This window comes from Salvelinus sp. IW2-2015, unplaced genomic scaffold (assembly GCF_002910315.2).
Source record: "Salvelinus sp. IW2-2015 unplaced genomic scaffold, ASM291031v2 Un_scaffold4881, whole genome shotgun sequence".
NCBI classification, from domain to species: Eukaryota; Metazoa; Chordata; class Actinopteri; order Salmoniformes; family Salmonidae; genus Salvelinus; species Salvelinus sp. IW2-2015.
In genome coordinates this window covers 16222-28814 of record NW_019946150.1, presented here as the reverse complement: position 1 = coordinate 28814, position 12593 = coordinate 16222, and the positions used below count along the sequence as shown (strand labels likewise).

General features: G+C 44.2%; 2 protein-coding genes and 1 long non-coding RNA gene across 3 annotated transcripts in view; all 3 read left to right on the top strand.

Annotated features, from left to right (window-relative positions):
- Positions 1-6158, top strand: LOC139026471 (meteorin-like protein). The gene is made up of 4 exons (XM_070441817.1): positions 1-2220; positions 2694-3097; positions 5839-5898; positions 6024-6158. Exons 1-4 carry the CDS (start codon positions 2129-2131, stop codon positions 6041-6043), a joined length of 576 nt encoding a protein of 191 aa, XP_070297918.1. The 5' UTR covers positions 1-2128; the 3' UTR covers positions 6044-6158.
- A 10-nt stretch (positions 6159-6168) lies between these two features.
- The window catches only part of LOC139026472 (uncharacterized), a 10189-nt gene continuing 3764 nt past the window's right edge, over positions 6169-12593 (top strand). The window contains exon 1 of the long non-coding RNA XR_011478256.1: positions 6169-6263. This is a non-coding gene — a long non-coding RNA (uncharacterized lncRNA). The remainder of the gene's footprint in view (positions 6264-12593) is intronic.
- The window catches only part of LOC112077737 (uncharacterized), a 7807-nt gene continuing 3764 nt past the window's right edge, over positions 8551-12593 (top strand). Inside the window, exons 1-2 of the mRNA XM_024144194.2 lie at positions 8551-8938; positions 11415-11474. Of these exons, the coding sequence (XP_023999962.2) occupies positions 8762-8938; positions 11415-11474 (237 nt within the window). The 5' untranslated portion in view covers positions 8551-8761. The remainder of the gene's footprint in view (positions 8939-11414; positions 11475-12593) is intronic.

Here is a 12593-nt window from a genome sequence, read left to right as displayed (position 1 = left end):
GGGACACTGAACCACTAGCCTTCTGTAGAATTCAGTCAGTCTGGGAGCTGAATGCCACTCGGACTAGAGGGTTATTCTCTCTCTTTTTTTTTAGATAACCAGTGTCCATTCATGTTGCCCCTCTCATAGGGAACTGGGCTCTGGCCTCCGAACACGTGACACAAACAGACCAACCTGAGAGCGCGTGTGAAAATGAACCTGGCTGTGACTACAGCGGAGCCACTCAACTGCCATTGACAGTTACAAGGCCTTCCCTTACAGCTGAATTCTGATATAGGATTGAAAATAATAGTTATTCCTGGGTATAGTTGGAATACTTTTTATAGACTAAATTAAAATAGTGTAGGTTAAGAAATACATACATTATTAGTGTTTAAAAGAATAAAGTGCCCTATTTGAACTCTTAGCAGTTTTTAAAATCTAGCCTATAGACTATGTTATTACTACACAGTAGGCCTATGTCTGTTAAATTTCCACCTGGTTGAGGAAAGGACATATCCTTTCGTAAGCCCATACCCTAGCAGTGGACTTTCCCCGCAGCTGAGAAAACATCTGCCTAAATTCTCCATATGAGTGCAATTTCCCAAACCACATTCCCATCAAATGCATAGCCTTTGATCTCGCACCACCGGAGGGGCCAACCAAGTCCTGTGAACAACCAACAGTATTATACACATGTGGTTGCTGGTTAACCCGCAAGATGTCGCCATGGACTTGACTTGCACCTTTTGTTGCTTGGGCGCAGAAGGATTGCTATTTCGTTCACACGGTTTTTAACCCTCATTAACGTTAAACCGAGACGCGCATGCCCTGCATTTTCCAGATGTGTTACATGTACACGGCCACATAGATAGAGCCCAAGTATCAAAAATACGTTGTGCCTTTTTCAGTTCTTGCTGGGCCTGTTCCTAGTTGGATACAACCGGGAATGGATTTCGTCGTCATTACCGTTATTCGCCCTCCCCACCTCCTTCACCCCCTCACCACCCAAACTATACTATCTGTGGACGTCAGGCCTAATTCGTTTTATAGAACCAAGCCTATCATACAAAATGCGATTTCAATTATCTATATATATACAAAAAACATCGTATTATTTTGTTAATTTATTTTATGAGTTATTTACTTATATAGGCCAATGTTTAGGGGTTGAATGTGCAAATATAAAGTGTTCGGAAAATTACGTATCAATACTAGCCTGCATAAATAAAAGGCTTCTAATAAGAAGTCATTGGCATTTGTCGGCATTTATTTCCCAAAGTTTATGAAGGCTCCTATTATCCAGGTGTGGAAAAGCTGTGAGTCGCGCAGTGCACTTGAAGGTGACAGATGGCTGGAGCCAGTACTGCGGATCGTCTTTCACTGGACTGACCTAAAACAAAAGGCTAAAAGAGATTGAACGCGTATTAAGTACTCAGTCGTTGGGGAACGCAGGCCTAAATAATGCGATAAAAAAAATGTAATTACGTTTTGGTCAAGCTTTTTCGATTATTGGACCCAAGGCTATTCCGATTGATAGCCTATACCTACAATTTGCCACAAATAGCATACATGTTGTTTTATCCATTTTACACAACTTCTATCATTAAATTATGTAACGYCAAATGCAAATTACCGCCTTTGAAACGGTTTCGATTTACAAATCTTTGGGCTTGGTAATTACGCGATTGATTGATTGATTGAATTTATTTGACAAGTTGTAAAATACATACACAAGGGCGCTCCAGCCAGTGACGCCTCCACATACAATTTAAGAAAATCATCAAGGATAACACAATTAAGCTTAACAGCTTATTTCCATTGTGGTCCAACGGTAATGACGACGAAATCCATTCCCGGTTGTATCAACCATCATCATCCTCACACATACACACAGAGTCACATAGCGAGGACATCCATTTTCTACCAACGCTGTCAGGGGGCTAGGGTGTCTACCAACGCTGTCAGGGGGCTAGGGTGGACATTACTACTCATACAATGCAGCCGCAGCGTCAGTCACAGCCGTCCACACATGTTGCTAAGAGACCATCTCAGTGAGCTAGCAGAAGGATTGGAGCGGAACATTGGTGATGTCTTCTCACCAAGTTGATTTTGGATTCTATTTTTATTCCTATATTTGGTGGTTGCAATGTCGCCAAKTCTAAGTSTGATTMRCATGTATGTACTGTTCCTGTGCTGTTTGTCTCCCTGCGCGGCAGACCTATGCAACTGGACTGGYAGGTGAGGGATTATGCTTTGTTTTAGTAGCCAGAATTCCAAACTGGTATTTGACTTTGGGATTGCGTTTAGCRGTTCTAAAAACGTTGTTGTCTAAATATTTATGATTATTATCTGTTTATACCAATATCCTAATCGTTTTCAGGTAATTGTGTATTCTTATTGTTGCATATTATTGCAACAACAAGCAATAATATGCAATAGCGCTACTTGCAGTTATCCTATCAAAATGGGTTTTGCCAAAACAATAAATGTTTTAACACTTGGATTGAGTGGGGGGAAATAATATACATATTCTATGTGAGTATAGGCTAATCTCTCTCGTCGTATATTATTTTCTGACCTGCATTGTTTTCTGAGTGAGTGTGCCGCTGGGCTGGCCCATTGTTTTCTGAGTGAGTGTGCCGCTGGGCTGGCCCATTGTTTTCTGAGTGAGTGTGCCCATTTGAACTCTTCTCCTTGTTCTTGGATTGCAGTGGTTTGGCGCGTGAGGCTGAGGCTAACTCGCGGACTGTGCAGCAGGTGCGGCTGCGTTGCACGGAGGGTTCGGTGGAGTGGGTCTACCCGGGCCAGGCGCTTCGGGTCGTCCTGGAACCCAACCTGTCCTCTGCGCGCCACACAACGGTCTGTATCAAACCGTTCCGCAGCTTCAACGGCGCCAGCGTCTACATCGAGCGGGCTGGGGAACTGGACCTGTTGATGACGGATGGAGGGCGGCCGGAGCAGGTGTTCTGTTTCCCGGCGGACGGACCTCAGAAGCCAGCCATCTTCCTCCTGGCAAACCCGCAGAGGGATATCAGCCAACGCGCAGTAGGCTTCAGATATGAGTTGCTGGGCAATCGGACCACTGCGCCCAACCTCGGCCAAAGTGTATTGCAGGGTGAGTATTTGACAGTGGTGGAAAAATTACCCAATTGTCATAGTTGAGTAAAAGTAAAGATTCCTTAATATAAAATTACTTAAGTAAAAGAGGAAGTCACCCAGTAAAATACTACTTGAGTAAAAGTCTAAAAGTATTTGGATTTAAATTTACTTAAATATCAAAAGTAAATGTAATTGCAAAACTATATTACATAAAGGTAAAGAAAAGTATAAATAATAAAAAATTGCTTATGTTTTAAGCAAATCAGACGGCACAAGCATATTTGTCGATAGAGCACACTATCACGCGACATCATTTACAAACGAAGCATTTGTGTTTAGTTAGTCTGCCAGATCAGAGGCAGTAGGGATGAAACGGGATGTTCTCTTGATAAGTGCGTTAATGGGACCATTTTACTGTCCTGCTAACCATTCAAAATGTAACGTATACTTTTGGGTGTCAGGGAAAATGTAAGGAGTAAATGAAGAATGTATTATTATTGATGTATTATGTATTGAAGTAAAAGTAATAGTCAAAAATTTAAGTACAGATACCACAAAAAACGACCTAGTAGTAGGCTACGTTAATTATTCGAATTTAAGAACTTTGCACCACTGACATTTGGAGATAATACGAATTCCTATTTGTATGCCATGGTGATAAGATGTTCATTTGACACTTTTGTTGGAGTTGCAATCCCAATTGTAAATGACCTAATAATTTATTGATATATAAAAAATGATGTATGTTTTGTCAGTTGTATTGTGTCAAAAAATAACATTGCAGTGAAGAATGAAGTGTCAACAAGTATCCTTAATGCAAATCATCATGCCTTCAGTTGTTTTTAAGTGTTTTTTACTTTAGACCCATCTTCTTGATTCATTTAACCATTTCCAAGAGTGCATCAATAATAAAACACTGATACATTCTAACTTAATCATAGAAGACAATGAACTCCTAGCATCACAGCACAGGCACAAGAGGTGGGCTCATTCACTGTGTGGGTGGAGGGGTGTGCTGGGGAGACTGAGGCCCAAAGAAATCAGTCAATTATCCAATTAAAGACCAAATCCAATCTTGCCTGGTCTAGGAGGCAGCTGCTGACCGTCTGTTGTTTTTGTCTGGTGGTCTCATTTCCACGGAGGGCAAAACCAGGGAGCAGGGACCAGGGTGGCGGAGGGCACTGGCCCCCGGGTATCAATGGAGACAGCAGATACTTGTTGGATTCTACAGATGCCATCTTCTGTGTGTGTGTGTGGGCCTGTCTCAATGGGGTGATGTCATTCTCCTGTCCTGATGATGTGATGTCTGTCTGTCTGAGTCCTTCTCTCCCAATATTGACAGAGTGGAGGAGTTCAGTGGAGAATACCAGGATTGGGGTCACCAGTCTGGGGTCATTCAATTAGACCGCTAAACAATAGAAGTCAAACATGGAGGTCGAGACTCATCATGCTTTTGATTTGTGTGGGTAGTGCTAGTATGGTGGAGGAGATGTGAATGGAGTGAGACCACATGCCAGACATTCCTCCATCTGACCCCTTGGCTTGTTGTCTGGATGAACTGAGGAGGGATGGTTGGATGGCCGGATGGAGCTGCTGGTATGTGTGTGTCAATGGAGTGGCAAGCTGTCTGTAATCCTCATCCATCAATCAGTTGTCTCAAGCCCAGCCATCACAGTTGGGTGTGGTCTGAAGTGTTGAAAGTGGACCCTCAGTAGGTGTTGGTGGTCTGAAGTGTTGAAGTGGACCTCACAGTAGGTGTTGGTGTGGTCTGAAGTGTTGAAAGTGGACCCTCACAGTAGGGTGTTGGGTTGGCTGAATGTTGAAAGTGGACCTACAGTAGGGTGTTGGTGTGGTCTGAAGTGTTGAAAGTGGACCCTCACAGTAGGGTGTTGGTGTGGTCTGAAGTGTTGAAAGTGGACCCTCACAGTAGGGTGTTGGGTGTGGTCTGAAGTGTTGAAAGTGGACCCTCACAGTAGGGTGTTGGGTGTGGTCTGAAGTGTTGAAAGTGGACCCTCACAGTAGGGTGTTGGGTGTGGTCTGAAGTGTTGAAAGTGGACCCTCACAGTAGGGTGTTGGGTGTGGTCTGAAGTGTTGAAAGTGGACCCTCACAGTAGGTGTTGGGTGTGGTCTGAAGTGTTGAAAGTGGACCCTCACAGTAGGGTGTTGGGGTGTGGTTCTGAAGTGTTGAAAGTGGACCCTCACAGTAGGGTGTTGGGTGTGGTCTGAAGTGTTGAAAGTGGCCCTCACAGTAGGGTGTTGGTGTGGTCTGAAGTGTTGAAAGTGGACCCTCACCAGGGTTGGGTGTGATCTGAAGTGTTGAAAGTGGACCCTCACAGTAGGGTGTTGGGTGTGGTCTGAAGTGTTGAAAGTGGAGCCTCACGTAGGGTGTTGTGGGTGTGGTCTGAAGTGTTGAAAGTGGACCCTCACAGTAGGGTGTTGGGTGTGGTCTGAAGTGTTGAAAGTGGACCCTCACAGTAGGGTGATAGTGTCCAGTAAGATGATCACTATAAGAAGTGTAGATGATGATGGTTAATATGAGAGAAAGAGAGAAATGGGTGGTGATGCAGAGTATGGAGTGGGCCGAGTGAGAGAGATAGATAGATTGTGAAGCGAGAGAGAGAGAATGATTAGAGAGAGAGTTGTGAGAAGACAAGTGAATTGAAAGGATGTGCATTGGTGCTTCACAGGGTGATGTGTGTCCCTTTCCTCTGCATAGACACACACTCTTTCTCTAAACTTCTCTCTCTCCTCCCACAGCTAGCTGCCGTCCCTGCAATGACACAGAGCTCCTCCTGGCCATCTGCAGCAGTGACTTTGGTATGTATCAATAGAACATAAATAATTCATTATTGTTCTTATTTACAAATCTAGATACTATATCAAACATTTATAAAAACGGTGAACAGCTATAGCTTTTGACTCGTTGTGTCTTATCTCCTTAGTTCTCTATAGATCCATGTAGCCCAATCTGTCCCCTCATCAGCTGGGTATCACCACTAATTTATGCTACAAAGGCCTGGGGTGGAGTGAGTGAGTGGGTGTTGGAAAGGAGATTTTGTGTCTGTGTGGATGTGTTGGGGGGGGGGGGTAGTAATGTAATGTACTGTAAATTAAATGTTGTGTAAATTCACAAGGATTTGATTATTTACATATTGATTGTATCATTCTGGTTTTATTACAGGGTATAGATGATGCTACAGTGAAMGTGCAAACCCTCAGTTTGATTACCATTTATTGCCAAATATATAAGCAATGTTTGTGGGGATTTCTTGTGTACTTTTTTGACTGACTTGAAATGCACTTTCAAGCAATTACTTAAACTTTTGAACAAGAGATTTATTTTGTTCTTCATAACATTCTTTATTGTGGTTCTTGAGCGTTATGAGAAAATATTTGTTGAAAATAGCTCCTCCTGTAGGAAATAATGATCATGAATATTTGCATTACAATTTTCTGCAACACATTTAAATGACAAAAACATCTATTGCACTATTGTATCTATTGTCTATTAAAACAATACTGTTAAACATGTGGTACAGATGCATTTTTCATTTCACTCATTGAGCTTTTGGCATTACGCGTTAGACAACCGTAAGCATTAGAGGGAGAGTTTGAAAGATGAGGGGATGTCAACCCCAAACCCCCTCACCTCTGCCCCCCAACCACCAGGCCTCCCCTCAGTGTTAGCCTGGGCGTGGCAGCCCCTCCTGCTCTATTGTGGGTAGTCAGTGGACTGAGTGACGCAGACAGAGTGGGGTTTTACAGAGCTGCTGGGATAGTGAATGAAGAAGACTATTTTTCTTCAGCTTTAAGATTGATTKTATGTCTCAGACCCTCTGTCCTTCATCAGCCACATTCAACAGACCTGTGCTTTAGTTGGAAGCAGTGGGATTTAAACTCACGTCTCAGAAGAGGCTGGAGACAAAACTCAAGGCACTATAACATATTGTATCACATTAGTATTGCCAGTCTTGCTAGCTCAGCAAACTGTGGACCAGACAGACAGATAGAAAGCTGAGGTGATGAATGTGGGAGTCTTTATTAGACTGCAGAGGTACATAGTTTGGGCTCTTTCTCTTAGCAATCTCAGCAGTGTTGAAGGTGAAATTCTTTAGATAAGAGTTAATAAATACTTAATAGATAGTTAATGGCCAATGTTCAAGGAGCTTATTAATATAGCCTCAAATAACCCTAGTGATAGAAAACGATCCATTTAAAATCTGAATTTTAAAAGTATTACAACCTGCGTCTGAATGCAAATTCTTAATATAGATTTGTATTTAGTCTATCCAGTCCATCTAGCTGTGGTCTATAGAGTGTTTCACAACAGAGACATGAACAGTAAAGTCCAGAGACATGAGCCCCTCCTAAAGACCAGCATCTAAAAGCACAAGGCTTTTGTGTCTTTTGATATATCTGGTATGGAATAGGCTTAAATGGGATGTTATACCCCCATCCATATGCAACACAGTGCATCATCTCTGTTTTATAGGGGAATGGGAGTTTAGAGCCAACTGTCCAACAAGTTTCTACTTTGGCCCTTTTCCACTGCATCCTATACCGGCCTAATTATCTGCAGTGCTAATGTTAATGGAATAACTCAGCGTAAAATGATATACAAATGGCTAAGATGGGGACAGAAAATGAGTAGGCTGAATCAGTCTATTCTTTTGGGGCTGTTGCTCCCCGATCACAGCCTGGGAAACAGAGTGAGCAGAGGTGGGAGGGGGACTTTTCGGGCCCCAAAAATCTAAGTTCCCTCCCCTTGCCCCTCCCCCKAAAAGATGGAACAATTCATTGACTTTTAAAGCGACTCCTTTTTATGCCTATTCCACACGTCTACTTGGCTGAGCAGGATTCACAAATTGCTGTGTTGAATGTTTTATTGGGACTAAATAGCTGCCAATGAAAGTGTAAATGACTGTGGGCTGAATGGGGCCCCCACAATGGGCCCACGGTGACAAGGCCCCGACAGACATAATGATCATGCAACGCTGGACTGGAAGGTGAGGGATTATGCTTTGTTTAGTAGCCAGAATTCCAAACTGGTATTTGACTTTGGGATTGCGTTTAGCCGTTCGAAAAAACGTTGTTGTTCTAAATATTTATGATTATTATCTGTTTATACCAATATCCTATCGTTTTCAGGTAATTGTGTATTCTTTTGTTGCATATTTAGCAACAACAAGCAATAATATGCAATAGCGCTACTTGCAGTTACCTATCAAAATGGGTTTTGCCAAAACAATAAATGTTTTAACACTTGGATTGAGTGGGGGGAATAATATACATATTCTGTGAGTATAGCTAATCTCTCTCGTCGTATATTATTTTCTGACCTGCATTGTTTTCTGAGTGAGTGTGCCGCTGGGCTGGCCCATGTTTTCTGAAGGTGCCGCTGGCTTGGCCCATTGTTTTCTGAGTGAGTGTGCCATTTGAACTCTTTCCTGTCTGATTGCATGGTTGGCGCGTGAGGCTGAGGCTAACTCGCGGACTGTGCAGCAGGTGCGGCTGCGTTGCACGGAGGGTTCGGTGGAGTGGGTCTACCCGGGCCAGGCGCTTCGGTCGTCCTGGAACCCAACCTGTCCTCTGCGCGCCACACAACGGTCTGTATAAACCGTTCCGCAGCTTCAACGGCGCCAGCGTCTACATCGAGCGGGCTGGGGAACTGGACCTGTTGATGACGGATGGAGGGCGGCCGAGCAGGTGTTCTGTTTCGGCGGACGGACCTCAGAAGCCAGCCATCTTCCTCCTGGCAAACCCGCAGAGGGATATCAGCCAACGCGCAGTAGGTTTCAGATATGAGTGTGCTGGCAATCGGACCACTGCGCCCAACCTCGCCAAAGTGTATTGCAGGGTGAGTATTTGACAGTGGTGGAAAAATTACCCAATTGTCATAGTTGAGTAAAGTAAAGATTCCTTAATATAAAATTACTTAAGTAAAAGAGGAAGTCACCCAGTAAAAATACTACTTGAGTAAAAGTCTAAAGTATTTGGATTTAAATTTACTTAAATATCAAAAGTAATGTAATTGCAAAACTATACTTAAGCATAAAAGTGAAGTAAAAGTATAAAATAATAAAACATTGCTTATGTTTTAAGCAAATCAGACGGCACAAGCATATTATCGATAGAGCAACACTAACACGCAGACATCATTTACAAACGAAGCGTTTTGTGTTTAGTTAGTCTGCCAGATCAGAGGCAGTAGGGATGAACAGGGATGTTTCTCTGATAAGTGCGTTAATTGACCATTTTACTGTCCTGCTAACCATTCAAAATGTAACGTATACTTTTGGGTGTCAGGGAAAATGTAAGGAGTAAAAAGTAACATTATTTATTTAGGAATGTATGTGAAGTAAAAGTTGTCAAAAATTTAAAGTACAGATACCACAAAAAACGACCTAAGTAGTAGGCTACGTTAAATTATTCGAATTTAAGAACTTTGCACCACTGACATTTGGAGATAATACGAATTCACTATTTGTATGCCATGGTGATAAGATGTTCATTTGACACTTTTGTTGGAGTTGCAATCCCAATTGTAAATAGACCTAATAATTTATTGAATAAAAAAAATTATGTATGTTTTGTCAGTTGTATTGTGTCAAAAAAGAACATTGCAGTGAAGAATGAAAGTGTCAACAAGTATCCTTAATGCAATCATCATGCCTTCAGTTGTTTTTAAGTGTTTTTTACTTTAGACCCATCTTCTTGATTCATTTAACCATTTCCAAGCAAGTGCATCAATAATAAAACACTGATACATTCTAACTTAATCATAGAAGACAATGAACTCCTAGCATCACAGCACACGGCACAAGAGGTGGGCTCATTCACTGTGGTGGAGGGGTGTGCTGGGGAGACTGAGGCCCAAAGAAATCAGTCAATTATCCAATTAAAGACCAAATCCAATCTTGCCTGGTCTAGGAAGCAGCTGCTGACCTGTCTGTTGTTTTGTCTGGTGGTCTCATTTCCACCGGAGGGACAAAACCAGGGAGCAGGGACCAGGGTGGCGGAGGGCCATTGCCCCCGGGTATCTCAATGGAGACAGAGATATTGTTGGATTCTACAGATGCCTCATCTCTGTGTGTGTGTGTGTGGGCCTGTCTCAATGGGGTGATGTCATTCTCCTGTCCTGATGATGTGATGTCTGTCTGTCTGAGTCCTTCTCCCCAATATTGACAGAGTGGAGGAGTTCAGTGGAGAATACCAGTGATTGGGGTCACCAGTCTGGGTCATTCAATTAGACCGCTAAACAATAGAAGTCAAACATGGAGGTCGAGACTCATCAATGCTTTTGATTTGTGTGGTAGTGCTAGTATGGTGGAGGAGATGTGAATGGAGTAGAGACACATGCCAGACATTCCTCCATCTGACCCCTTGGCTTGTTGTCTGGATGAACTGAGGAGGGATGGATGGATGGCGGATGGAGCTGCTGGTATGTGTGTGTCAATGGAGTGGCAAGCTGTCTGTAATCCTCATCCATCAATCATTGTCTCAAGCCCAGCCATCACAGTTGGGTGTGGTCTGAAGTGTTGAAAGTGGCCCTCACAGTAGGTGTTGGGTGTGGTCTGAAGTGTTGAAAGTGGACCCTCACAGTAGGGTGTGTGGGTGTGGTCTGAAGTGTTGAAAGTGGACCCTCACAGTAGGGTGTTGGGTGTGGTCTGAAGTGTTGAAAGTGGACCCTCACAGTAGGGTGTTGGGTGTGGTCTGAAGTGTTGAAAGTGGACCCTCACAGTAGTGTGTGGGGTGTGGTCTGAAGTGTTGAAAGTGGACCCTCACAGTAGGGTGTGGGTGTGGTCTGAAGTGTTTGAAAGTGGACCCTCACAGTAGGGTGTTGGGTGTGGTCTGAAGTGTTGAAAGTGGACCCTCACAGTAGGGTGTTGGGTGGTGTCTGAAGTGTTGAAAGTGGACCCTCACAGTTGGGTGGATCTGAAGTGTTGAAAGTGGACCCTCACAGTAGGTGTTGGGTGTGGTCTGAAGTGTTGAAAGTGGACCCTCACAGTAGGGTGTTGGGTGTGGTCTGAAGTGTTGAAAGTGGACCCTCACAGTAGGGTGAGTGTCCAGTAAGATGATCACTATAAGAAGTGTAGATGAATGATGGTTAATATGAGAGAAAGAGAGAAATGGGTGGTATGCAGAGTATGGAGTGGGCCGAGTGAGAGAGATAGATAGATTGTGAAGCGAGAGAGAGAGAATGATTAGAGAGAGAGTTGTGAGAAGACAAGTGAATTGAAAGGATGTGCATTGGTGCTTCACAGGGTGATGTGTGTCCCTTTCCTCTGCATAGACACACACCTTTCTCTAAACTTCTCTCTCTCCTCCCACAGCTAGCTGCCGTCCCTGCAATGACACAGAGCTCCTCCTGGCCATCTGCAGCAGTGACTTTGGTATGTATCAATAGAACATAAATAATTCATTATTGTTCTTATTTACAAATCTAGATACTATATCAAACATTTATAAAAAGGTGAACAGCTATAGCTTTTGACTCGTTGTGTCTTATCTCCTTAGTTCTCTATAGATCCATGTAGCCCAATCTGTCCCCTCATCAGCTGGGTATCACCACTAATTTATGCTACAAAGGCCTGGGGTGGAGTGAGTGAGTGGGTGTTGGAAAGGAGATTTTGTGTCTGTGTGGATGTGTTGGGGGGGGGGTAGTGGGCCTGATCTGTTCCCAGTGAACAGCTTCTGTAGCTGGGCAGAGGGGCCTGACAGATGTGAGGGCTGAGGCGCACAATGGGAGACCCATTGGCTTAAGGCTGCAACAGAGCAGAAGCAATAGTACCATTGAGTCCACTTCATTTATAGGCTGACTCCCGTGCCCTGATCCTCAAAATCGCCATCATCGACTTTTTGATGAGAGAAAATAGCTGGCTAATGAAAGTGTAAATGGCCACAAGAGAGTGAAAGGAAGGAATGGAGGGGATTTCTGTGGAGTGAGTGGGGGATGGAGACTGGAGGTGTGATGGGGATGTGGAGACAGAGAAGATGGGAGATGAGTGGGGGATGTGGAGGCTGAGAGGAGGGAGAGTGAGTGGGGATGTGGAGGCTGAGAGGAGGGGAGAGTGAGTGGGGGATGTGGAAGGCTGAGAGGAGGGAAGTGGAGTGGGGAGATGTGAAGGGAGACGAGGAGGGAGAGTGAGTGGGGGATGTGGAGACTGAGGAGGGAGAGGTGGTGGGGGATGGGAGACTGAGGAGGGAGAGTGAGTGGGGGATGTGGAGACAGAGAGGGGGAGAGTGAGCGGGGAATGTGGGAGAAGGAGGAGGGAGAGTGAGTGGGGGATGTGGAGACAGAGAAGAGGGAGAGTGAGTGGGGGATTGGAGACAGAGAAGAGGAGAGTGAGTGGGGATGTGGAGACAGAGAAGAGGGAGATGTGAGTGGGGGATGTGAAGAACTGAGGAGGAAGAGTGTGTGGGGATGTGGAGACAGAGAAGAGGGAGAGTGAGTGGGGGAATGTGGAGACAGAGACGAGGAGGAGAGTGTGGGGGATGTGGAGACGAGAAGA